At 60.0% G+C, this 23,815-nt stretch overlaps 9 protein-coding genes across 9 annotated transcripts; 4 read left to right on the plus strand and 5 right to left on the minus strand.

Moving 5' to 3' along the window:
• Nucleotides 1-254: 254 nt before the first annotated feature.
• PLICBS_002276 (uncharacterized protein) lies at nucleotides 255-2,503 on the minus strand (the record flags this gene model as incomplete). The annotated part of the gene is made up of 2 exons (XM_018321916.2): nucleotides 255-1,519; nucleotides 1,579-2,503. The coding sequence occupies 2 exons, from the start codon at nucleotides 2,501-2,503 to the stop codon at nucleotides 255-257; spliced, it is 2,190 nt and encodes a 729-aa protein (XP_018179396.2).
• A 1,057-nt stretch (nucleotides 2,504-3,560) lies between these two features.
• On the plus strand, nucleotides 3,561-4,718 carry PLICBS_002277 (uncharacterized protein; the record flags this gene model as incomplete). Its single annotated transcript, XM_018321917.2, has 1 exon — nucleotides 3,561-4,718. The coding sequence occupies one exon, from the start codon at nucleotides 3,561-3,563 to the stop codon at nucleotides 4,716-4,718; it is 1,158 nt and encodes a 385-aa protein (XP_018179397.2).
• Nucleotides 4,719-5,738: 1,020 nt separating this feature from the next.
• PLICBS_002278 (RNA recognition motif-containing protein) lies at nucleotides 5,739-7,913 on the minus strand (the record flags this gene model as incomplete). Its single annotated transcript, XM_018321918.2, has 1 exon — nucleotides 5,739-7,913. The coding sequence occupies one exon, from the start codon at nucleotides 7,911-7,913 to the stop codon at nucleotides 5,739-5,741; it is 2,175 nt and encodes a 724-aa protein (XP_018179398.2).
• A 352-nt stretch (nucleotides 7,914-8,265) lies between these two features.
• Nucleotides 8,266-11,431, plus strand: PLICBS_002279 (uncharacterized protein; the record flags this gene model as incomplete). The annotated part of the gene is made up of 2 exons (XM_018321919.1): nucleotides 8,266-10,969; nucleotides 11,025-11,431. 2 exons carry the CDS (start codon nucleotides 8,266-8,268, stop codon nucleotides 11,429-11,431), a joined length of 3,111 nt encoding a protein of 1,036 aa, XP_018179399.1.
• A 241-nt stretch (nucleotides 11,432-11,672) lies between these two features.
• On the minus strand, nucleotides 11,673-14,636 carry PLICBS_002280 (major facilitator superfamily transporter protein; the record flags this gene model as incomplete). Its single annotated transcript, XM_018321920.2, has 7 exons — nucleotides 11,673-12,247; nucleotides 12,317-12,768; nucleotides 12,829-13,722; nucleotides 13,775-13,902; nucleotides 13,962-14,253; nucleotides 14,308-14,352; nucleotides 14,416-14,636. 7 exons carry the CDS (start codon nucleotides 14,634-14,636, stop codon nucleotides 11,673-11,675), a joined length of 2,607 nt encoding a protein of 868 aa, XP_018179400.2.
• Nucleotides 14,637-15,082: 446 nt separating this feature from the next.
• Nucleotides 15,083-15,589, minus strand: PLICBS_002281 (uncharacterized protein; the record flags this gene model as incomplete). Its single annotated transcript, XM_018321921.1, has 3 exons — nucleotides 15,083-15,219; nucleotides 15,293-15,352; nucleotides 15,427-15,589. 3 exons carry the CDS (start codon nucleotides 15,587-15,589, stop codon nucleotides 15,083-15,085), a joined length of 360 nt encoding a protein of 119 aa, XP_018179401.1.
• A 1,325-nt stretch (nucleotides 15,590-16,914) lies between these two features.
• On the plus strand, nucleotides 16,915-19,099 carry PLICBS_002282 (SUMO ligase siz1; the record flags this gene model as incomplete). The annotated part of the gene is made up of 6 exons (XM_018321922.2): nucleotides 16,915-17,077; nucleotides 17,453-17,773; nucleotides 17,832-18,154; nucleotides 18,210-18,315; nucleotides 18,372-18,597; nucleotides 18,649-19,099. The coding sequence occupies 6 exons, from the start codon at nucleotides 16,915-16,917 to the stop codon at nucleotides 19,097-19,099; spliced, it is 1,590 nt and encodes a 529-aa protein (XP_018179402.1).
• Nucleotides 19,100-20,115: 1,016 nt separating this feature from the next.
• On the plus strand, nucleotides 20,116-21,211 carry PLICBS_002283 (trafficking protein particle complex subunit 33; the record flags this gene model as incomplete). Its single annotated transcript, XM_018321923.2, has 4 exons — nucleotides 20,116-20,564; nucleotides 20,695-20,812; nucleotides 20,923-21,012; nucleotides 21,080-21,211. 4 exons carry the CDS (start codon nucleotides 20,116-20,118, stop codon nucleotides 21,209-21,211), a joined length of 789 nt encoding a protein of 262 aa, XP_018179403.2.
• A 347-nt stretch (nucleotides 21,212-21,558) lies between these two features.
• PLICBS_002284 (uncharacterized protein) lies at nucleotides 21,559-23,013 on the minus strand (the record flags this gene model as incomplete). Its single annotated transcript, XM_018321924.2, has 7 exons — nucleotides 21,559-21,699; nucleotides 21,759-21,903; nucleotides 21,971-22,433; nucleotides 22,497-22,584; nucleotides 22,641-22,751; nucleotides 22,850-22,881; nucleotides 23,001-23,013. 7 exons carry the CDS (start codon nucleotides 23,011-23,013, stop codon nucleotides 21,559-21,561), a joined length of 993 nt encoding a protein of 330 aa, XP_018179404.2.
• Nucleotides 23,014-23,815: the final 802 nt, after the last annotated feature.

Raw genomic sequence — 23,815 nt, forward strand, 5'->3', positions numbered from 1 at the left:
TTGGGGCCCGGGCGCACGACAACGTGCGCCCCCTGATATGCTATCATTGATTATCGGGTGTTGCGCGCGCAACCCCGCGACGACGATCCATTATGCGACATGTACTGTTGTTGACCGCTACCTTTTTTTAATCGCTCAAATGGTCGCCGCGCGTCGGTGATGGATGTGGCTAAAGAAGTGAGACGGGTATTGGTTGCGACGTGCGTCGTAGTGTTGAGTGGTGGTGGTGGTGGTGATGATGATGGTGGTGATGGTCATGATGGTCCGCTGGTGCTGGTAGTGGTGTCCGCGTCGGGAGTATCACCTGCAGCTGGAGCGTCGCCCTCCTCCTTCTTGTTCTTCTTCCTGGCGCGGAAGAAGTCGCCGAGGGCGTCGCTGACGCTCCGCGATCTTCTCCTCCCCGGGTCGTCCTCCACCTCGCCGTGGGATCCGGCGCTCTCCTGTCTGTGCAGCGCGGCATGCAGGTGATCGTCCGGGGCGGGGATTGCCGACTGGCCTAGCGAGTTGCCTTGACCATCCTCGTCGTCCTCGTTGAAGAACAGGCTGGCGCGGATGCTGGAGCGGATGCGACGCATCGACGACCTTTGCGCCTGGTGGCTGTCATTCTCCCGCAGGAAGCCGTCCTTGACCACGGTCGTCACCGTCGACGAGAGCGGAGACGGCGATATAAACGTCTTGGAGCGGTGGTGGCTGGCGGCCCGGCCGAGCGCAGAGCTGGGCCGCGGCGTCACTGGACGGTCCGTAGGGAAGGACGGGGGCGCGGCGGGCTCCCTCTGCGGCGTGCTTGGGAACGATTGCGTCGGCGTAGAGGCAATGACGGAGGGCGTGGCCGCGGGTTCCGCGGGGAACACCTTGTTACCGCCAGGCGACGAAGCTGAGGAGTCCCAGGATGATTGCCACGGATTCTCGACCAACGGTGAGGTCACGTCGACGAGCAGGTCCGGGGCGCTCGCAGCAGCTGAGCTCGTGACCCTTACAATGCCGGGTTCGCTAGCAGGAGGAGGAGACTTTGGCTTGATCGTTTCAGCGAAGCTGACCCGCGAAAGCTTGCTCGACCTGCGCGACTGCGACTTTGGAGGTGGAATGTCGCGTGCCGTGCCACCTCCGTTAACGTCGTGTTGCCTCAAGCCGATGGTCTCCTCGACGCCCTCCGCCTCCGAAAGGACGTCTTCGTCATCGTCTTGCGGCTTCCTCCCGCTAGTGATGAGAAACACGCCAAAGAAGGTGAGCAAGCATCCGCCAACAAACTTGGCCGCCTGCTCGAGCGTCGTCTTTTCGAAATCCCGGTACAGGATGGCGCTTCCCAGGATGACACAGAGAGTGAAGAGCACGAACTGGATGGGAATGACCTGGGTCGAATCGAAGCGCTGGAGCGCCTTGTTGACGTAGCGAATTTGCATGATGGCAGTCCCGAGAAGAATGAGGACAAGCACGTAGGTGACGGGGGTGGCAAAGGCCCTCCAGAGGGTAGAGGAAAGCATGGACGAGACGCCCTTCGTGGCCAAGGCAGTATAGCCCCCTGTTCCCAAACAAGTCAGTAACTCATTACACCAGACGTTTGAACGGGATATCGCGTACCGAAGAGACCCACGAGCCCCAGATCTATCAAGATTGTGCGTCTCCCGTACCTTGGGCTCGCCCACATGAGGACCAAGATGAGGAGAACCGTCACGCCCATGTAAATTTCGAATTCCATGGTGGTGATTGCGTCCCACACGTCGTGCGGCTCGAGCTTAGTCTCCTCCTGGTTGGCGCTCAGGACGACGGTCACGACACCGGCCACGGCGATGACGACGCCCCAAAAGTCTCGGGCGCGGAACCTCTCATGGAACATGACGGGAGCGATGATGCAGTTGGAGACGAGGGCGACGACGCCGAGAGGCGACACAATGGAGGCCGGAGCAAAGCCATAGGCGAGAAAGTTGCCCGTCTCGCCGAGGGTGATGAGGATCTGGCCCAGCCACCAGTATGGCGACTTGAGGTACGTCGACGCAGCCTGTGCGGTGGGGTCAGGGCCGTTTTCGACATCGGTGGTGGACGACGACTGGAACGAGGCGGCGAGGGGGTCCGTCTCGTGGTCGCCGTGGCCGTCGTCGGGATCATGGCCGCCGTTGGTTCGGTGTGCAACGACGGCAGAGGCATGGCCATTGCCCCGCCCAGCACCGTCGGCTCCAATGGCGCCGTATGTCCCCGCGTTTGCGCCGGCGCTGCTGCTGCCGCTCTGCGCCCGCTTCAGAGCAGCTCGCGCCCGTTGGCGGACGCGGACACGCTCCTTGTGCAGTCTCGTGTGTGCATAGCGCTGGACGTTGAGGGCCAGGGCGATGAGGACGTTGCCGACAATGGCAGTGACGATGCCTATGAGCGAGGACCAGTTCTTGAGCACCTCGCCGGGGTCGCCGGGTAATCCGGAGGACGTCGGGCTCGCGGAGGGGGCGGCCGTGGTCACCGTCGGGGCGCCTGTGACTGTGGGCACCGTCGTCGCAGTCGCCAAGGTCGACATCATCGCGAGGACCGGCGAGGCTGCAGGCGCGGATGCGGACACGGGCGGGAGCGGCCTGCGAAAGGCCCGACGAGGGGGACGAATGCCGCGCGCCTTGAGTGGTGGTGGTGGTGCGCGGATGGTGATATCATTGGGCTGGTGGCGATGCTGGTGACGACGTGGGCGAGTCGCAAGTCGGAGGACGGGGGCCGACCATGACAGCACAGCAGCCGCGCGGCGCTGGGCTTGGATGAACGGAGGGAGAGCGCGAAGTAGAAGTATGCGAAGCGATGCGATGCGATGCGAGCGGGTGCTGCAGATGATGATGATGCACGGATTTTACAGATGCACGGGGCACAAGGAAATCGGCCGGCCGGCGAGGTTGGCGCGCTTCATTTCGCATCTGGCGGTTCGCCCGCAGCGTCGGAGAGCGGAGTGGAGTCGCTTGGTGCTGCCTTTCCTTCCTTCCTTCCTGTCCTGCCGGTGGAGCGGCGGTCTTCTGCACGCTTTTTGCGGAGTACGAGGTGTACGTAGTGTACGTAGTGTACGTACCCAAGATGCTGCTGAACTTGGCAGCCTGCAGCAGGCAGGAGCTACCTGGACGCACGACCGTGCAGGGCCGAAGCTGCCACCTGCGCCACGGACGCCCTTGCGTTTTTGGGCCCGAATGCACCTCATTTGACGGCCCTCGGCGCCAAGGGAGCTCGCGCCACAGCCGGCGGCACCGCACCGCACCGCACTGCACTCCACTGGGCAGCGCTGGTTCTGGAGTGGGAGAGCCACCTACCTGGCACCCACCTCAGTGCCCGACGGACAGCCCAGCAGCCCTGCGAGCGGGCTGTCCGCAAAGGTCCTCGGCGGCGGCGGGCGTCAGGCTCGGGCGCCGGCAGACGTCAGTGTCGCAGCGGGTCACGGGAACCCAAACCCGCTCCACCTCATCCAACAGTCGGGGTCGACATCGCCGCACGTCCCCTCTGTAGGTGGTTACGTGCTTCAGAGTTCAGCCCGGCGCAGACACAGATACTGCTAAACAAGAACACTGTCTCACCTGGCCTTGCGACGACTCCACCGCGCCTCCGCCATGAGCCGCGACGGCGACAACGGCGACAACAGCTCCAACGTCTTTGTCCGCTTCAAGCAGCACGTCGACGCCAACATCGCCTCCGGCTTCAACACCCTGCTCGGCGGCCATCCGACTGCCCCGCGTCACGCCACCACTACGTCCACCGCCACCGACGATAATACCGTGACGTCTCCCCGCGCCATGGACATCGACGAGCCCGACCGGCGACCCCCGACCTGGGACGTCTTCTCCCTCATATCCTCGGCGTCCTACTCCCCATCGGCCCTGCGCCATCTCCCACAGCCCGTCCCTAACGATCTTCCGCCGGACCTCGACTCCTCCGTCTTCACCTTCGAAGATGCCTTCGAGGACCTGCTGGCCGTCTCGCAGAGCCAGCCCCTGCCCGACATCACCGCCAAGTACGACCAGAGGAGGCTGCTCCGCCAGATGTTCCCCAACGGCGAGCCCACATGGTTCTGGATGCGCCGCCTGCAGTCACAGGGCCTGGTCGAGAGCCCAAGCCGCGGTCGCTTCTTCAGAGCCCTCCGCCCGGACTGGGATGGCTTCCACCGCGAGCTCGATCGGCGCGCGGCCGAAGTGTGGCGTGGCGCCACTGGCGGCAGCGGCGACGAGGACGACGACGACGAGGACGCCGGAGATCTGTTCCATGAGATAGGGCGCGCCTTCAAGCAGATAGAGCGGGGCTTCTCCGACGAGGGCCGCGCCGTGTCGCAAGACACGCCCGAGGCAGACGACGTGTCTCAGCGGCGGGACCGGCGGCACCCAGACACGTTCGACGACCTCTTCTCCTCCATATCCTCCTCGTTTGCCCACGGCCAAAAGTCGTGGGAGACATTCCTCAAGACCATTGCGGATCAGTCCGCCGCCCTTGAGAAGCGCAAAGACGCGAGCCTTGCCGACGGTGACACGAAGCAGGTCGAGACGCGGGACGAGTACGTGGACCGGTTCGGCTACCTCCACAGCACCGTCACCCGCAAGACGCTCGACAAGGACGGCAACGAGATTGGCCGCGAGACGTACGTCACCATGCGGCCCGCCGAAAAGAGCGCGCCCGAGCAGCACCAGCTCGACAACTACCCCAAGGAGGAGCTGGATCATGCCGAGGGAGCCGCGGATGAAAACGGGAAGAACAAGTCTGGCTGGTTCTGGAAGTGATCCTCCTGAGCTCGCGCACTTCATCACCACTCCGTTCATTTACCTTCACATCAATTATCGTGCTGGGTATACGTCTTTGGAGCTTACTCTTGCCTCAATAGTCGTCAGATGTACATGCAATCAGCATGGAATCTTGTTGTACGAGCGTGACAATGAAAGTATTGAAGCGGCTCACTGGCAACGTGAGGCACCATGCCCAGAGTAACTCGCCAGGAATGCTTCGGTTGCCTCGTGTTTTACTTGTACTATCCCTCGAGATATCCCTGCTCAGGTCATTTCTGCTCTGTACAAGCATGCTGAGGGCAGGGCTGGGAGATGCTCGCTATTTGGAGGTGCGAGCAAGACTGATGGTTGGTTTTGGGGCCGGGTGGCCACAGCCTCGAGCGGCACGCAAGCAGGCGGGCAGGCCGCAGGGCCGCGCTCCTCACCGGCATGAACTTTTGGCAAGGCGAGACGGCGCACTATTGGCTTGCCGAAACACGAGTGTTGCGTGCATATGGATAGGCGCATAACGAGCAAGAAGGCATGTACATGACCCATTGCTTAAGCATCCGCGATGTTGCGCAAAGCAACTCATCGATCCAACTGGCTCCGCCGGCAGTTTCCCCCTCCGTCGCTGTCTGCCCCTGGGGGGATTTTGCGAGACCGCCGTGGTCCCCTGGAGTGAACCGCTTCAAAGTGTTGTGTCCTCATACCGGGGTGGACGAGATGCGGCTGCTCGGCCGGCGCCTGGACGATGCCATGCACTTGGTCTCTCGGGTGTAGGATGGAGAGAGATCCTGGCCTTACGAACAGTAGCGATAGAATGCGGTCAAGGCTTTCAACATGTTCGCCCGGTCCCAGTATGGTGATGCCTGTTTCCTCCACCGGCGGCAAATGCGGTGGGGAACATGACATATCCATCCAATTTAGCCAGACCACTATTAGACGCCAAGTTCTGTAGCAAGTATACGAGCGGATGAGTATATGTTCAAAATGTTCGAGTGAATCATCGCTAGTAGTATCAGTGAGGCACCATGCCTAACCCTTGCGCGCATTGGCCTTCTTCTTCCGCATGAGTCTCGTCCGCGCGATGAGTCTGTGCTTCATATCCTCTTGCTTCTCAGCATCCTTGCTCTCCTCACCTCCTCGCATCTGTCCCTTGACCTTGTTGCCCCGCTGCCCCTTACCACGCGCCCGCTTTGTGGGCTGCTCAACCACCTCGGGCTCTTTGACCTTGTTGTTGGCAGCCTCGGTGGCATTTGCGCCCTTGTGCCGGTTCCCTTGCGCGGACTTCTCCTCGGCCACACGCCTCCTCTGCACCACTTGCGCGTTCTCAATAGAGAACTCGACAATCAGGCGCTGCTTCCTTCCGTTGTCTCCCTCGAGCTGATGCCCGTTCAAGTATCGCAAGCCCATCAGGGCCCAGTGGTGCGACACATACTCAATGAAGCCGTACCCGCGGCTCTTGCCCGCTCCACTCTTCTCCGTGACCTTGGATCCCTGGTTGCTTTCGAAAACGATCTTGGCCTGACGGACAATGCCCTTGCCCTTGAGCTTCCGTTCGCGCTCCTTCTCTCTGGCATCCTTGCCATCTCTAGCGTTCTCCTCCTTGGAAAGCGGTTGCCGTCGCCCCTCCTTGACATCCTGAGCGAACCCTACAACAGCTTTCCGCGCTAATTCTTTGAGCTCTTTCGACCCGATGTTGCGCGGTAAGTTGCGAATCGCCAGTCGAGTAAGGCTGACGTGCAAGCTGGGGTTGCTCTGAACCAGTTTCCGGCGTTGTGCGGCGCTTGCCTGCCTCATCCTGACCTCCTGGTCCGAAAGCAAGTTATACAGTGGGGAGCCTGAGCTGATGGCACCTTCAGCCAAAAGGTAGAGCCTTCTCTTGTCCTTCTCTTGTCGCTTGGCCAATGAGCTCTCCGCCAGGTTGGTAGCCTCTTCTTTGTTGACGGCCTGGGCCACTTGAAGAAGCCGCCCGTCCAGGGTATACTTGCCGCTCGGGTCTGCGTTCTCGTCAAGCAGAAGAGACTGCTTGGCGCCGGCAGCAGCGGGCGTGGGCCGAGGAGCTCCCTTGATGCATTCTTTGGCATCTGACTCCTTGAAGAAGCAAACGAAGCCGGTTCCAGCAGGCTTTTCGGTGACTTTGTCAAAGACGACGCGAGCATAGCGTACTCTTCCAAAGGTTTCAAAGAAGCCCTTGAGTTGCTCATCTGTCGAGGTGAAAGGCAGGTTGCGAATGAAAAGCGTTGATGAGTTGTCGGTTGTCTTCCGTTGCGGCTTCTTCTCGGCCTCCTTGGTGGTTGCCTTGTCCTCGTCGCTGTCGTCTTCGTCTTCATCTTCTTCGTCCTCATCTTCGAGATTCTGAAGGTGATTCTTCATGAAATTCTCCAAATCGGCGTTCAATTCGTCGTCCACTGGTTTGCCGGTAGTACCTACGGCAGAGCTCTCGCTGCCATCATCGGACTCGGGATCCTCCTGGGCGATGGGCTCATCGCTGGCCTCTTTCTCCTGCTCTTTTTCTTGTTGCTGGTCCCATGTGGCCTTGTCAACGGCCCAGTCGACAGCAACAGTTCGGCCGTCGATTTCTTTGCCGTTGATACCTTCCAAAGCCTTCTCGGCGTTCTTCCGTCCACGGAGCGTGACGAAACCAAACCCCTTGAGCTTGCCCTTGTTGTTGGGGAGGTCGGCGAACCTGACTTTCCCGTAACTCCTGAACAGGTGTGAGAGTTGTTCCGAAGTCTTGATGGTCCACGGCAAGTTTCGCACGATAAGTTTCGTGGGCTGGGGGACCGGCCTTCCAGGCTTGGTATGAGGCACATCCTCGGCGTCGTCGGCCGTGTTCCTGCGCCTGCGCTCCGCTAGATCGACTCGGATGCGCCTCCCATCCCATGCAGCCTTGTCCAAAGCCTTCTGCGCCTCGGAAGCATCTTCGGCATCTGCAAAGGTGACAAAGCCATAGCCGCGGGACTGCTTAGTGTTCTGGTCGAGGACAACGACGGCGTGCTTGACGGGGAAATGCTGCGAGAAGAACTCTGCCAGAGACTCGTTGGTGGCGCTGGGCGGCAGCGATCGAACGAACAGAGACCGGCGCTCCTCAACTCGAGCTCGCTTGGTTGTCTGGACGGCGCCTGGCTCTTGGCTTTCAATTGCGGCGGCAACAGCGTCCTCGACCTCGGAGCGCTGTCGCTTGCGGTCGTTCTTTTGGGAGCCCATTGCGGCGGGCATACACTGGACCGATAATGGTCGAAGCGTTTTCTTTGCGGTGGCAGTTCAAGCTCGTTTGGTTGCTTGCTTCACTTGCAGAAAAAAATCCCATAGGCCGGCGCTGATAACGGCCAGGGTCCTTATCTAATCGCACGTGATGGCGGGGCGCCTTGGTGGCTTATGGAAAGCTGCGCTAGGCCGAGACGGGAACATTGTTGACTCTCATCCCGCAATTCGACGCGTGCGACCCAAACAAAGGCATCACCACTTTAGCCAGACACACGTACAACCAACACTCGCGAGTCCGACAGCTTCGCTTTCATCCGCGACTTCAGAGGCCGCGGCGCCGAAAACAACGAAAATGCCTGCGCGAGCTTCCACGCGATCGTCGAGGACGTCCTCGGCCATCTCCAAGAAGACTTCAACCGCCACCCTGGGCTCCCGGGCGTCCGTCGCTTCGCACGCGTCGTCCGCCGCCGCCGTCGAGTATGTCGATACGCCAGGGAGCGTGCTGCGCACGCAGATTTGCGCCGTATTCCGCGATGCCCAGCGGACGACAGCGACACACAGAAAATTGGCCGTCAACCTCCGCAAGGTCCACGAGTCCTGCTGCTACGAACCGACAAACAAGACGGGGCCGTCGAGCGAGTTCGATGAGGAGGCATTCAACAAGGAGTTTGTCCGATGCGTTCTGCGCATTATGCCTGTGAAGAAGGCCGAGAGTGTCGGAGAGAGGTCTATTCGATTCATCGGCTTCTATCTTCGCCTTGCCGGCGACAAGGACAACGAAATCCTCGGCGACATCGGCGCAGACACAAGCTTGATGCCAGAGACGCCAACCACGCGGCTGACATCGGAGCTTCTTGAGGCTGTGCTGCCGTTGATGGCCGCCAAGGACAAGTTTGTCAGATTCCGATCTACTCAGCTCATCTCGCACATCATCAACTCGCTCGACGCCATCGACGACGACCTGTTCCAGAAACTCCGGCACGGGCTTCTCAAGCGCATTCGCGACAAGGAGGCTATGGTTCGCTCGCAAGCTGTGCTTGGCCTTGGGCGCCTTGCCGGCAACCAGTCCGAAGGTTGCACCAACTCGGACGATAGCGATGATGGTCAGGCCACCGACTTGCTGGGCAAGCTTCTCGACGTGATGCAGAATGACCCAAGCGCCGACGTACGGAAGTCTCTTCTCGTCAACCTTCCTATTCTTCCGAATACGCTTCCATACCTACTAGAACGAGCCCGAGATCAGGACCCCGCCACTCGAAGAGCAGTCTACTCCCGATTGCTACCCGCCCTCGGAGACTTCCGCCACTTGTCTCTTTCGATGCGCGAGAAGCTCCTCCGGTGGGGCCTGCGCGACCGCGATGAAAACGTGCGCAAGGCAGCGGGCAGGCTGTTCAGAGATCGATGGATCGCAGACTGCGCAGGGACGTCGCAACAAGAGGAGGGCAACGCCGCGGAGCCAACACCACCCAGCTTCGATGGCCTTCTGGAGCTTCTTGAGCGGATTGATGTCATCAACTCTGGCGTCGAGAACGGTGTCGCGCTGGAAGCCATGAAGGGCTTCTGGGAAGGGCGGCCAGACTATCGCGAGGCTGTTACACTGGACGATAATTTCTGGGAAACTCTTTCCGCCGAATCTGTCTTCATGGCGCGGAGCTTCAACGAGTTTTGCAGGAACGAGGGTAACGGCCGGTATGAGGCGCTGGTCGAGGAGAAGCTGCCTGAAGTCACCAAGTTGGCCTTCTACCTGGAGCGCTACATGCACGCCCTGATCCAAGCCCTTAAGAGGGTTGCCGAGCAGGAAGCAGAAGAGGAGGAGGAGGAGGAGGAGGATACGGTCGAGCAAGAGTTCATTGTCGAACAATTGCTTCACATTGCCCTAACGCTCGACTACTCTGACGAGGTGGGACGCCGCAAGATGTTCACCCTGCTGCGCCAGTCGCTCTCCATTCCGGATCTGCCGGATGAGGTGACCAAGCTCACGGTCGAGGTTCTGCAGTACATTTGCGCCCCAGATGCCGCCGGTGAGCGAGAGTTCTGCAGCATCGTTCTCGAATCTGTCGCAGACGTCCACGATACCATTGTTGACGATCCTCCTGCCGACGATGTCGAAGACAGCTTCCACTCCGCCCGGTCCGAGGTCAGCCGCGGCAGCACGCAGGCCGAGAAGCGTGGCAAGGGCACGGACGTGAGTGAGGAAGACGCTCGTGAGAAGGCTGTTAGGGAAATTGTCGTCAACATGAAGTGTCTTCACATCGTCCAGTGCATGCTCACGCACGTGGCCGGCAACCTCAAGGACAACGCAGACTTGGTATCGATGCTCAACAACCTCGTCGTCCCAGCCGTGCGCAGCCACGAGGCACCCGTTCGCGAACGGGGGCTGGTGTGCCTGGGGCTCTGCGCGCTGCTGGACCGGTCGCTCGCCGAGGAGAACCTGGGCCTGTTCATCCACTTCTTCAGCAAGGGGCATACTGCGCTCCAGATCACAGCACTTCACATTCTCACCGATATCTTGAATGTGCACGGAGCCCAGCTCCTTTCTGCGACACCTGGCCTGCTCAAAGTCTACGTCAAGGCCGTCAAGGGCACCTCAAAAGCTCCCGAAGTTCAGGCGGCCGCGACGATTGCTGCTTCAAAACTGCTCCTTGGCCGAGTTGTGAGCGATGAAGAGGCCTGCGAGGAGCTGCTCAAGTCTCTCGTTGTTGCCTACTTCGATCCCTCTTCCGCATCAAACCAAACCGTCAGACAGGCATTGAATTACTTCCTGCCAGTGTTCTGCTACTCGAGGAGCTCCAATCAGGACCTCATGCGGTCCGTCGCCCTGCAGGCCTTGCATTCTCTCCTCAACCTGCGCGAGGGCTTGGAGGACGACGACGTGGATGTGGGAGAAGACATGGTCAGCATGACGGCCATCGGAGCCTGCCTTGTTGATTGGACAGATCCTCGCAAATGCTACACACCTGGAGTCCTAGCCGATGCGGACAAGAAGAATGTAAATGGAGATGTCCATCTTGATTTCGGACGGGACATAATGGAAAGGCTACGCAGCAACATTAGCAGTAAGTATTGGTAGAACCTCTTGTTTAGACCTACGGATGCTAACAACTTCAACAGAGGAAGAGAAGAAGGTTGCTGCCGGTCTGCTCGGCAAGCTTTACATTTCGCCCATCTCTTCAGACGAAAAGATTCGGGAGCTGTACGCCGAGGTCAGCGAGGCGGTCGAGGACGGCATCGTCTCCGATGCCACCAGCCGCAACTCTCTTTACAAAATCCACGTCAGCCTAGGCAAGATTGTCAATAGCCTCGATGAGCAGGTGCCCGCCCAGCGGCGCACAAGCCGTAGCGTTTCGGTCCTTACGGACAGGCACCCCGCTGAGGACAAGACGGTCATGGAGGAGTCGAGGATCAAGGAAGAGGAGGAAGACAGCGAGGGGACCATTGTGCCCAAGGAAGAGGACAAGGAGTCGCTTGTTGACGAGCTGCTGTCTGATGACGAGGATACCAAGATTCAGGATGTTTGAGACGTTGTGATGAGACGTGTGTGTGTATTTATGAACATTTGGAACGGGCTGGCCTCTGTGACGAGCGGCATGACGGGAATGAATTTTGCTGATACCTGTGGACGGACGCTGCAACTGATGACGGGACTTGTTTGGACTCGTATTTCTATTCTTGTTTCTGCTCATCGATATATTACAGGACTTTGTATCCAGTTTCACATCTGACCTTCTATCTAATCGGGTGACATCTCCGTATGGCACGTCATTGTCGCGCTCCAACCCAGAACAGAAGGCTGCCGTACACTACATTGATAACCAAGTGCTGACCGAGGCTCCACGCCATGCTGTAGAGGTATTTTGGCGAAAAGACGGTCCAGATGAACAGGTGCGTCCTCAGCGCAGTGCACGCCGCCATGACGAAGGCGACGCTCGCCGTGGTAAAGGCCGTCAGGAGGATGAGGTGGCGGCGCAGGACGTCGCCCCCGGCGTCACCGCCCCGGCTGCGCTTCTGCAGCAGCAGGAGATTGGTGGCCGAGGTCCAGAAGATGGGCCCGGCCCAGTTGCTCACAAAGGTGAGGACGCCGACGGCGACGACATTGAAGCCGCCGACGCCGTTGTAGGCGCTCGAGAGGTCGACCGAGGAGATGGCGTTGGAGCCGCCCGCGGCGAAGAAGGAGGCGTACTGGAGGAGCAGCGACGAGGTGGTGATCTCGACGACGCTGAGGTCGAGGGAGGCAAGGCACTGGAAAAGCACCGTGAAGAGAAGGAGGAGCGGGATGTTGGTGGCGCGGGACTGGGTCATGGCGAGCAGCGTGTAGAGGTGGTGAAGGAGACGGGCTGATGTTCCGTTGTCAGTGGCCGCGGCATCGCCGCTTGGCTTTCTTGCATGAACGGACGGAGACGTACCTGAAGACTGGGCATGGCACCCGCCCTTGCTGCTCTGGTAGACGGCGAAGACGGCCAGCAGCGAGATGACGGCAAAGACCATGCGAGCCCTCGACAGCAGAGACTGGCCCTCGAAGCGCCCGTTGAGGGTCTTGGCGAAGCCGGTGACCAGCTCGGGGGCATCCTCGGCCGTGAAAGCCAGCTTAAAGGCAAACACGGCGGAGACTAGGACCGATGTCGCGGACGTGGCGAGAATAAAAGGGAGGGCGCTCAGGTTGGGCAGGGTCTGGAAGGCGGCCAGCACGTAGGCGAGGCAGATGAGCGTCCAGAGCAGCTGCGGGTTGGGCGCGAGAAGGAGCTTGACGGTGTCGGGTTCGCCGGCGAACTTTTGCCCTGTCTGGTTCCAGCTGCGGATCAGTCGTAGCATGGTCAGCGCTGTGAGGGCCCAAGCAATGGTGGGCAGTCGTCCAGATCTATTACGTTGATCATCAGTATACATTCTGCCTGCGCTGTCTCTGTGCGTGGCTGCGCACCTTTTGATGGCTCGGGCGCCGAGCCAGGCCAGCCAGATCGTCGACGCCCAGTACCAGAAGTGCTGTTCTTCTTCGACGTAGCTGGACGCGAACATCATGATGCCGTATGATACGGTCATTAGAACCAGTGGCACCGCAATGCCGCTCTGGTGGGCGCCATGCAGGTAGGCTGCCATGACACTCGCGACAGTGGCGATAATGGCGAGACCCTGGCCGGCGAACAGCCTTGACATGTCGTAGTTGGAGGCCATGCTACTCATCAGGTCCTGGGCCTTGCGCAGCCACGACGAGGTGGCCGCCAGCCAGTCTTCCTCGACCGCCGCGGAAGCTGCCATGGCCGGAGCCTGCCGGGATATCCTTTGCCACTCACATGCCAGTTCGTTGATGTCTGTGGCTTCCAGCGCGCATGGGTCGCGGGAACCAGAGGCGGCGTCGCCCGTGAACAGAGTCTCTCCGAATGCGGCCGTGACGATGCCGAGGATCTGGCGGGCGTTGCGGATGAGGATCTGTACCTTGTCGCTGGCACTGGGCCAGAAGGGCAAGAAGTCTGGTATAACGGCGCCCAGATTGTTCTTTGAGATGGGGAAGCCAAGGAGTGCCGCGATTGTTGGCGCAATGTCGGACTGCTCGACCATGGTGTAGTAGTCAAACTCATCCTTGGGCTTTGCAGGGGCTTGTACTTGTTTGGCGATGCCCCTGAACTTGGGGGACAGGAAGACCAGGGCGGGCGATGTTTCGCCTGGGGACGATGCGCCGTGATTGCCAGCGTCATTCATGCCGTGGTCGCCACAAACCACGAGGAGGGTGGACTTGAGGTGGTCCTTGGACTCGATGGCTTCGTAGAGAGTCTGAACGATGCCGTCCATCTCGCGCTGCTTCGGAACCATGTTGGAGCTGGCAGAGGTCAGCAATGTCTCCCAGACCAAGACGGTGCTCTCAGTGCTACCTTCTGGGTCCCGACTTGTGGCCGATGTGGTCCAGCCCAAGGTAGTGGAGGACCATGAGCCCCCAGTCTTTGTTTGCTAGCTCACCGGCGATATTCCTCGTAACATTGTTGTCGACTTCGGTAAAGTCCTGGCGTCGGGGCGTAAGTAAAGACCGTCACTCTCGGGGCACATGGTGTGGCTTCATACCGCTACAAAGAAACTCGACGTTCCATCGTGGCGATCGAACGTATCGGGGAACAGCTTCAGCCATGTGTCGTCTCCGTACATGAGCAGCTTCCCCATTCCGGCGGCCTTGAGCTGCGCTAGCCAAGTGTCCTGAGCGGCGAGCGAGGAGGACGTGTCCCCCTCGTCGATGTTTAGGATAAGATCAACGAATGACGGGATGGAACCGGTGGTGATGGACTTGATGCGCGGCATCGTCACTGTTGGAGACCGGGCATTGGCGGTAAAGGGAATGGCAGCGCCGTCTCGTATGAGACTGTCCGGGCTGCGTCAACGAGGGCCGGTTTGCGCAAGCGGGACGCCTACGCACCTCTGTGTGAACTGAAATCCAGAATCCTCCGCATACACGAAATCGCTTTGCGCGTCAAGCGTTAGCCTCAGACGCGATGCCGGACAGACGTAGGGCTACCCCTTTTACCTTCGCAGCGCGTCCACGACCATGAAGACCATCTTGTCGAACGGAGGCTTGGGCGGTGGCCCATACTCTAGAGACTCATACTCGGCGAGGCCAGGAATGAATGGCTTGTAGGGGAAGAATCCAGTGGCAAAGACTATAACGGACATGGGTATCAAGAGGTTGGCGACGACCAGCAGCAGCGTGCTGGCCAGCGACCCGTTCTTAGAGGCCACCATGTTCATGAAAGTGAAGAGATGGCCTCCTCGTAGGGAAAAGTCTAGGGAGTGGATGAAGGCAAAAGGGAACGAGGGTTGGCTACGCCATCGGATGAAGGCTCAGGCATTGACCGTTTGGTGGGCGACATGAGTGAGCGAGGCAGACGAGGGCGTGGTTAGACGCGGCGCAACGATGGCCGCCAGGGTTGCGCGGAGCTGGAGGGAGGGAGAGGGACGGTCGGGGTGGGCCTGCGCCACACCGTTCCTTCAGGTTAGGTACTTCAGGCGGGCGGCCCGCCGACTATCACCGCGGTGTCGGGACGAGGCAGTCACTCTGTCTCGTCTCGCTCTTGGGTATCGTCAATTAATACTGCGCCAAAAGACATGGATAAAACCGGTTGAGAAACAAGCACAGACATCTCTCGTGTGTTCAAGACAACTCCAGCATAATCCCCACTCCAGGCTCTCGTGCTTCACTTGCCGCCCTTCTTCTTGCCTGCCCTGTCGCTGTATTTGGGAAACACAATCTTGGACTTTTTCGCCTTTCTCTTGCCGATGCGCTTCTTGTCAATGCGCGCCTTGGATGTCTTTTTGGAATCGACGTCCATCGCTGGGGAGGGGTGAAACTTGTCAGGTTCTATTTGTCGCGTGCTGTATGGGGGCGAATGTGAAAGCAAACGTACCTGCATCGTCGGCACCGTCTGCGTCGGCGTTCTCCTCAGCAGCAGCATCTTCCTCAGCCGCTGCAGCCAAAGTCAGTGTACTGCCCCAGCACGATAACATTCTCTCTTGCCCTGCTCGCCAATGATGCACCCACCATCCATGTTCACGTCTGAAGTCTCAGGCTTGGGCTGCTTTGCCAGCTCGAGCAGCTTGGCCGAGAGACGCTCATTGCGGGCGATCTCTGCGGGGCCAAACACGGACGCAGCCTTGCGCCGGTTGTTTGCCTTGATCGTGCTTGAGCGGGAGCTCTTGGCCATTGTGTATGCGTGCGTGTCTCTGAAGGGCCGCCGACGCCTGCCTCGATGTGCCGAATGTGCGGTGACGGGATGAGTGAGTGAGTGAGTGATGCGAGCCCAGACGATCGTGGAAAAAAGTTACCTCGATAGAGCGAGATAAGGCGCTGTGGCGTTGGTCCCTGTCGGTGAGGTGGGCCTTATGTGTGGCTGGTGGGGGTCCAGATTCATGGTTCGCCCTGGGCCGGGAGAATTTTCAGCACTCGTCAACCCACTGGAGAGTGACAGCCAGTCCCGTCTCGACTCGCTCCCGTCCTGTCCCTGCCACTGCCCGGCCACGTCAAGGTGAGGTGCCCGCGTGTGTCTGCGCTGCTGCAGGCTGCCCCCTCCCCCCCCGGGGACCCGCCGTCGCCTCGACCAAGTCCGCTCGCTGCCTATTGTCGGTCCGTGACTTCATGTCTGCCGAAAGTCCTTCGTTACCTCATCAATCACCACTCGCGCGACCTCGAACAAGGCGCACGACTGCCACCACCCGCGGCCGACCGCTGCTCTTGAGCGTCACGCACAATGCACGGCCTCTACCGGTGACGGCCGACTCTTGCGAATCTACTATACCCACGCATCTGGAGTGAGGGCTGCTTCACACGCACCCTGTCCCATCCCGGCGCCCGCGTTTCTGTCACAGCCGCATCTGCCGCCGAAACTCCCGGAGTCGCGAGTCGTGCGCCGCCTGGCTCCTACCGACACGCAATCCTCGGCTTTCGAACAGTCCATATTGCGGATATACAGCGTCACGATCCTCTGGGCCTCGTTACTGTCGCCTCGAGCGCTTGACCCGTCTTGCTTGCCCTCGCGAGCGGCCCGGGGTTGGAACAGCGGCCCAAGGCGCCTTGCCTCGCGCGTTGGCAGCGCCCTGCACGCTGCACCCTGCACGCCGTGTGCCTGGCCGGCAGAGAGAGCCTCAGCTTGGTCTGGCTGCGTGCGTTGCCGCCGTCGAGGCGGGCTCGGGGAGGCTGCGAGAGGGCGCGGTTCCTGAGCTCGGTGTGCGTGGCAAAGCGACGGAGGAGACTTCGTTGCGTTGTGCTGCACTGCGCGGGACCGACAAGAATCTGGGGGGCATCAAGTGCCGCCGCCATCTCTGCTCGTAGCTGCAGCACGGCACAGAGCACCTCAGCACTGCAGCCAGTCTGGCAGCGGTCCTTCAGGTCAGCGTCGGCGACGCCATTCACTGGTCTCGTCCGTTGACGGCGGGCCACCCCAGGCGGCCCCAGGTCCAGACTTGCGCAGCAGGCTCCCTCTGCTAGAAGTGCTGCTCTCGCCCGCTCTTGCCTGCCCAAGAAACGGCCGCCATGGCGTCACCAGTGCCGGCCATCTCCAAGCAGGAGGTGTCGATGCTGATACGGCAAGTGCAGGGCAACAACCTGTTCAACCGCCAGCTGTCATCGGTCTGCCAGGTCAACGGGCTGAAGAGCACCGGTGTCAAGGCGGACCTGCAGGCGCGCATCGTCGACCGTGAGTCCCGCCCCCGCCCGCTCTCTCCATCTCAACCTTTCCTTTCCCTTGCACGCCTCTCTCTTCGCACTTGCCCTCTGCACACTTCCCTCCGCCCTGCCCTCGCGCCGTGCGCTCCGTTGCACCACTTTTGACCACGGTCACGTCGCACCCGCGTTCTGGGGATGTTTCTGTTCCGCTTTCGCACCTTACTGCATCTCTCTTGTCCGCGCGAGCACCTGCAAACCCTTTCGTTTCTTCTCAGACTGGCCTCAAGCCTCTGCTTCGAACCTTGTCCGGCCTCGTTCTTCACGGTACACGGCGTACAGAAGCATCTTCACGCTACGCGTCTCGAACGAGAATGCTGACCAAGCGCGCCTCAACGGTGCCTCACAGTCATCCAGTCAACCGTAAACGCCAACGACGCTTCGCGGTTCCAGCAGGTGCGACAGAGCATCCTCAATGCTTCAGCACAACGCGGGAGCCCTTCGTCAAAGAGCGTCGCCTCACGAACCTCCAACTCGTCCACGTCTGCACAGTATCAAGCATCGATGCCCTCGTTCAACGGCAACCAGAGCTATCACCGTGCCTATCATGGTTCAGCCAACGGCCATACGTCTGGTGGTCCGTACGGCGGCGTAGCGTCCTCTCTCGCCTTTCGATCGAGCCCTTTCTATCAGATCGAAGCACAGATCGGCACGGTGCGCGTATGTGATGGTAGGCTATCCTATGAACGCGTGTCCCCTAGGAGCACTTGCAGCTGACCAGCCGCTAGTCATGTCGCAGCATAGGAACACGGTCCAGGTACCCATTAGGCTCAGCGACCACGATGTGCTTCGACAGTGCATCGGAACCACAGGATCCAAAAACACACCGTACAGAGTCATGGTATTCTGTGCGGGCGACCCCCATGGTCTGCAAGATGTTGCCTTTCCGCACCAGTCGGAACTGAGGGTCAACAAAGTCGACATCAAGGCAAACCTTCGTGGCTTGAAGAACAAGCCCGGCTCAACGAGGCCTGTAGACATAACCAAGGAACTTCACCTCAGGTCGTCCTATACCAACTCGGTCGATTTCACTTACGCATTGACACAAAAGGTGAGCCCTCGACTCGTCTTCAGTCCGCACCATGGAACTGATTTTTGTCTCGCAGAAGTACTATCTGGCCATCTATGTGTGCAAGACGGTCTCCGTTGACGAACTGGTCAACGTGGTTGCCACCCGCCGTCGTATCCCAAGAGAGTCTGTTGTGGCTGAGTGTAAGTACACAAGTTAATCGTGGCTTGCCGTTCACAGGGCTGACCATCGCATACAGTGACCAAAAAGGCCCAAGACCCAGACGTGGTGGCTACGTCTCAGGTCTTGTCACTAAAATGCCCGTTGTCGTACATGCGGCTCGTGACGCCCTGTCGTGGCCTTAGCTGCACCCATATCCAGTGTTTCGATGCCACTTCGTATCTGCAGCTCCAGGAACAGGGACCTCAGTGGCTCTGCCCCATCTGCAACAAATCTGTGCCATTTGGCCAGCTGGCCGTCGATGAGTAAGTTGGCATCACCGTGCTGCGTCGGGGTCCTGCTGACATGTTTGACAGCTATGCCAAGGACATACTGGAGAAGACGCCCAAGAGCTTAGAGGCAGTCACGATTGAGCCGACTGGCCAATGGTCAACCAAGACGGCCCAAGAAGATCATACTGAGGGTATGAATCGGACTTCGCTGGACGACGACGACCTCGTGGAGATATCAGAGGTCAGCGTCGTCGGCCGACGGTTCGAAACGCCCAAGAATGCCACGCCAAGAGTCAGCACACCGGCCTCTTCTGGCAGAGACAGCTCCGCCAATGGCCCTAGAGGCATCGCATCTACCAGCGCCAAACGCCCCGCCCCGACCGTCATTGACCTGACGGGAGATTCGGATGACGACGATGATGAGCCCATTCAGCGCCCTCACAAGCGGCAGGCTACCTCTGTGAATAATGTTGGCCGCGATCCCAACGGCCTAGCTTTCCCCGGCGCATCCCCCGTGTTATACCGAATGACTTGAAGAGAGGAATGTGTGGTTCCCGCATAAGTTCGTGACCGACTTGGTGGGCTGTCTGAGAGCTGATGTCTCGCCAGGAGAGGATGACGGGCGGCTTTTTTATTTCGCGTTTCATGGCAAGACGGCAATGGCGTTTGGAAGATGGACGGAAAAACCAGAGATTCCCCTTGATTTTGTTCCCGGTGTTGAGGCTTACCATTGGCATCGGAGGGGCGTTTGGTCTAGGAAGGAGAGTTGAAGCAGTCGCGCAGCCTAGCAGGCATCGATCAATGCGGTGGGATAGTCCACATTCCACCGAAAAACTATGAGGTGTGGAAATAAATCACACATGCTTTGCATGATACCCGTGCCGCCGTCTCTAGTGCCTGCTTGTCACGTCACGGCCAAGGGAGTCCCGTGACGACATTCGAGAGTAGCAATTGACGAACAGGCAGTGCCACAATGGAGCTTGTCGTCTCCTGCACATGTTCAAAGTAGTTCCCGTTGTCGAATAATCACTGCGTTTGGTGACGCCGTTGGCGGAGAACGTTGGTGGGGAGAAGCAGAGGATGAATACATGGTAGGTTGTACCTATTATACTTCGAGCCTGGAATGAAGTTGGGTGAAGCGCCCCCAAGGTGCGGAGCACGCAGCGCCTCCCCACCAGCACCACTGTCAGCGAGCTGGCCAGCTCAAGGAGCTCTCCCGCCATTAAGTGCCAACGCCAGGCACATCCAAGCTTCAACCTCCTTTGACGACGCTCCGCGGCCACCACACCTCCTCGCGCGACGGTTTCTTCCCCGCCCCTACCGCCCGCACCTCGACCTTTGCGCAGGCCGACGCCGAGTGTCCCCCTGACACACGCCGCCGATCCGCGCTCAGATTGCAACGCGCAACGCAGGGCGGTCGTGCGCAGAGGCAGACAGGGGCGTACGCATTCGCCGCCCAGACGCAGACAGAACGGCAGACGCAGAGGGCGTACGCAGACGAACACGCAGAAATAGACGCAGGGCGAACAAGCAGACAAACACGCAGACGCCATGTCTCTCGACCCAGTCATGCCGCCGTACAACTCGTCGGACCCGACCGCCACCTTCCTCTCCACGTCGTGCCTCGACTTCCTCCTCATCGAGCTCGTCCCCCTCGCGTACCGCGTCACGCACGAGTGCGACTTTGCGCGGCCGCCGTCGCCGTCCTCGCAGGGCCTCGTCCCCGACGCCACCGCCGCCTCCACGACTACCGGTGGCGGCGGCGGCGCGGCGGCAACGACAGGAGGTGCAGGTGCTACTGTGGCGGGGGGAGAGTCGGCATTGACGAACGACGTCATCGCCACTGCGGCAAACAGCCGCGCCGGCGGCTCGTCGTCCGTCTCCGGGCCGGCGGCGGGTGCCGCCGCGCCCCGCAGGATAGACGAGGAGGAGGAGCTGGACGCGGTGCACTTCCGGCTCGAGAGCCTGGGGTACCGGGTCGGACAGGGCCTCGTGGAGCGGTGAGTGTCCCTAGGCAACCCCGATGCCCAAATCTCTGCCCTTCTCTCTGTCCCACTCGCTTGATTGCGCACTTCGTCCTTAATCCACGCACATCTGTTCCACGGGCCTGGTTTGCTGACGTCAGAGCAGCTTCTCGCGCGACCGCCCGCGGTTCAACGACACGCTCGACGTCATCAAGTTCCTCTGCAAGGACCTGTGGTCACTCGTGTTCGGCAAGAACATCGACAACCTCAAGACAAATCACAGGGTTCGCTTCCCCCGCTCGCGTCTCCTCCTTTTCCGCTCCTAGCCGCAGGCGTGGCCGAGCCTAGGAGCCGTCTATGGAACAACGTTGGCAGGGCTAACACGTGGCATCAGGGCGTGTACGTCCTCACGGACAATGTCTTTCGGCCCTTCTCAAGGATGAGCACCGAGGCCGGTGGGCAGGCTGTCGTGCGAGCACAGCCGGTGAGTAGAGGCGTCGACTCTTCACGGCCCGTCAGGGCCACGACATTCCGCTGACCTGGTCTCGCAGTTCCTGTGGTTTCCCTGCGGTATCGTACGAGGGGCACTGGCGGCCTTGGGCATCACCGCCACCGTTCAAGCAGAGATCAACGAGCTCCCGGGTGCTGTGTTTCAGATTAAGACCCTACCCAACAAATCATGAAAATCCGCTATGTACAACCAGATCCTATCCACGGCGCCACTGTCGCCTATCGCCCATTGCCCCCTGCGAACAGGCGCACGGGACTGGTCCCGTGGCCTTGTACCAAATCCCCGTTCCTGGCCATCCCGACCGCCGGAGTCGAACAATAACGAGGCTGTCATAGATCAAGCCGCAGTCATGATCCTTGGGGTTGGGATTCGAGGGCACGGCTTCACAGCCTGTCGAGAGAGTCCATGATCAGCAACACGAGCCTTATTCATATATTAAGCCTAGCATGATAGCTATTGCCTTCAAGACAGGCTTGCTGCACCCACAAAACTGCTCCTTGGGGGAACCAGGGGAAGTGTTCACTTTTGGGGAGGGTTGTGGGCGAAGTCGATGCCCTTCTTGATGTTGCCCTTGAGGCCCTCGACAGCCTTCTGCAGAAGCGCCTTCTCCTTGTCGGTGATGCCCTCCAGGGGGTTGGTGGCCTTCTCGGCACCGTTGGGCTGAAGTTATTGTTAGCCGCACGCTCGGGTTCGGGTAGGAGGGGGTCCAAGGTGCTTACCCCGAGCTCAATGGGGACGGAGAAGAAGTCGCAGCCGGTCTCCTTGGCGATGGCCTCGCCGCCGGGAACACCCGGAAGGTAGACGTAGCTGGGCTCGACAAGACCCTTCTCGCCCTTGACGGCACGGAGGACCTTCTCGGCAAATCTAAAAGAAGAATGAGCTGGCTGAGCGAGGCTATTGGACACTCGAGGAGTGACTGTGGTGAACTAACCGGAAGCCAGCATAGGCCATGGAGAGGGTGGCCGAACCAGCACCGTCCTTGGCCTTGACAACCTCGTCACCGCCGAACTGGACGCGGTTGACGAGAGCATCGTACTTGTCGTCGGGGATCTTGACGGCAGGAGAGGCCTTGCTGAAGAGAGGGACAATGGTCTCGCCAGAGTGACCACCGATGACGGGGATGGTCTGCTTCTGGGGCTCGGACTGGCCAGTGATCTCGCTGACAAAGGTCTCGGCGCGGACGATGTCGAGCGTCGTGACACCGAACAGGCGCTGGGCGTTGAAGACCTTCTTGGCCTTGAGCACCTCGGCGGAAATGGGGACCGTCGAGTTGACGGGGTTGGAGATGACCAGGATGAAGGCCTTGGGGGCGACCTCGGCGGCGGTCTCGATCAGGCCCTTGACGATGCCGGCGTTGATGTTGAAGAGATCATCACGGGTCATGCCGGGTTTGCCTACGCAGGGAGCGGTGTGTCAGCTAAAGCTCCGTAGAGAAGCACTTCCGGGCCGTAGCATACGGGGAATGCCAGCAGGGATGACAATGATGTCGGCATCCTTGAAAGCAGACTTGGCGCCGTCGTTGGCGGGAAGGTAGCCCGTCACTTTCTATGAGCCAACACAGTCAGTTAAGAGTTGACGAGCTTCTCAGTTGAGCTGCTTACCGCGGGCGAGGAGATGTGCGAGAGGTCGGCAGCAACTCCGGGGGTGTTGACGACATCGTAGAGGGCCAGCTCGTCAATGAAGTGGCTGTTCTTGAGGAGCAGCGAGAGAGGCTGCGGAGGACAGGAACGTCGTGTCAGCTAACCGAAAAGGGCGAACAAGCAGAGGAGAGAGAGGAAGAGGGATAGAGAGGCAGCTGGGGAGAACGAACCTGGCCAATGCCGCCAGAGGCACCAGCAACAACTGCATCACGGAGCTGGTCAGCGCGGCAATTGGGTGAGGCAAGGCAGGCAAAGTAAAGTAGTTTTGCACCAGGCACGACGCGGGTAGAATGCGGGGTTGAGGGGCAGCATCTGGCATACCAGCTTTGACCATTTTGATGGATGGGGGGGGGAAGAGACCTCGGGAGCTCTCGATGGTTGTGTACGGGGACGGAGAGGCTAGGATGCCGATGGGTGATGGCTTCTCGGGATGAGAGTAGACGAGGGAAGAGGAGGAGGAGGAGGAGGAGGAGGAGGAGAAAGAGTGTCGAGGAACTGAGACCGGAGGAGAGAGGAGGTAGGAGGCGGGAGAACGTCGCAGAAGAAAAGGGCTCTTGCTCCGGGGCGACGCGAGGGTGTGCTTGGACGGCAGCACAGCGGGTGGAGGTACCTGTTTGGATTGGATTGCTCGCTGCAGTACGGAGTGCAGCGCAGGCCAGCACCAACCCCGCGTCCCCCGTACCGCGCGCGGGTTGGAGGGGCAGCAGCGAGCGAGCGCGCATGCTGGCAGCCCGGAGGGGAGGGGAGGAGGGCAAGCCGAGGGAGGGGCAAGGCAGTGACCGCGCCGCCAATCGGAGGATTGAGGCTAATAATCGAAGGTACAGCCCTGAACGGCGGCTGTCACTCACTGAGGTGCATGCACTCGCTCTAACTGCGCTGTAGTCCAGCTGCTAGGTTGGCCCGCCGTCGCCCGCTGCAGAAGCCGGGCGGCTTGCGAGACGGCTGGCGGCCGCTGGAATACGGGCGGCGTTGGAAGCCTCAACATCCATGGACATGCTCCGTGCGTAGCTCAGACACTTGACGCCTCAGAAGTGGCGAGACGCCGCCGAAGCCCGGTAACGTCTTCATCCTGAAGCACGTCGGGCCTCTACCGCGGGCATCAAATGCTGCTGCTGTTGCTACAAACTCGCCTCTTC

The sequence above is a fragment of the Purpureocillium lilacinum genome (genome assembly GCF_023168085.1).
Source record: "Purpureocillium lilacinum CBS 284.36 DNA, scaffold_2, whole genome shotgun sequence".
Taxonomy (NCBI): Eukaryota; Fungi; Ascomycota; class Sordariomycetes; order Hypocreales; family Ophiocordycipitaceae; genus Purpureocillium; species Purpureocillium lilacinum.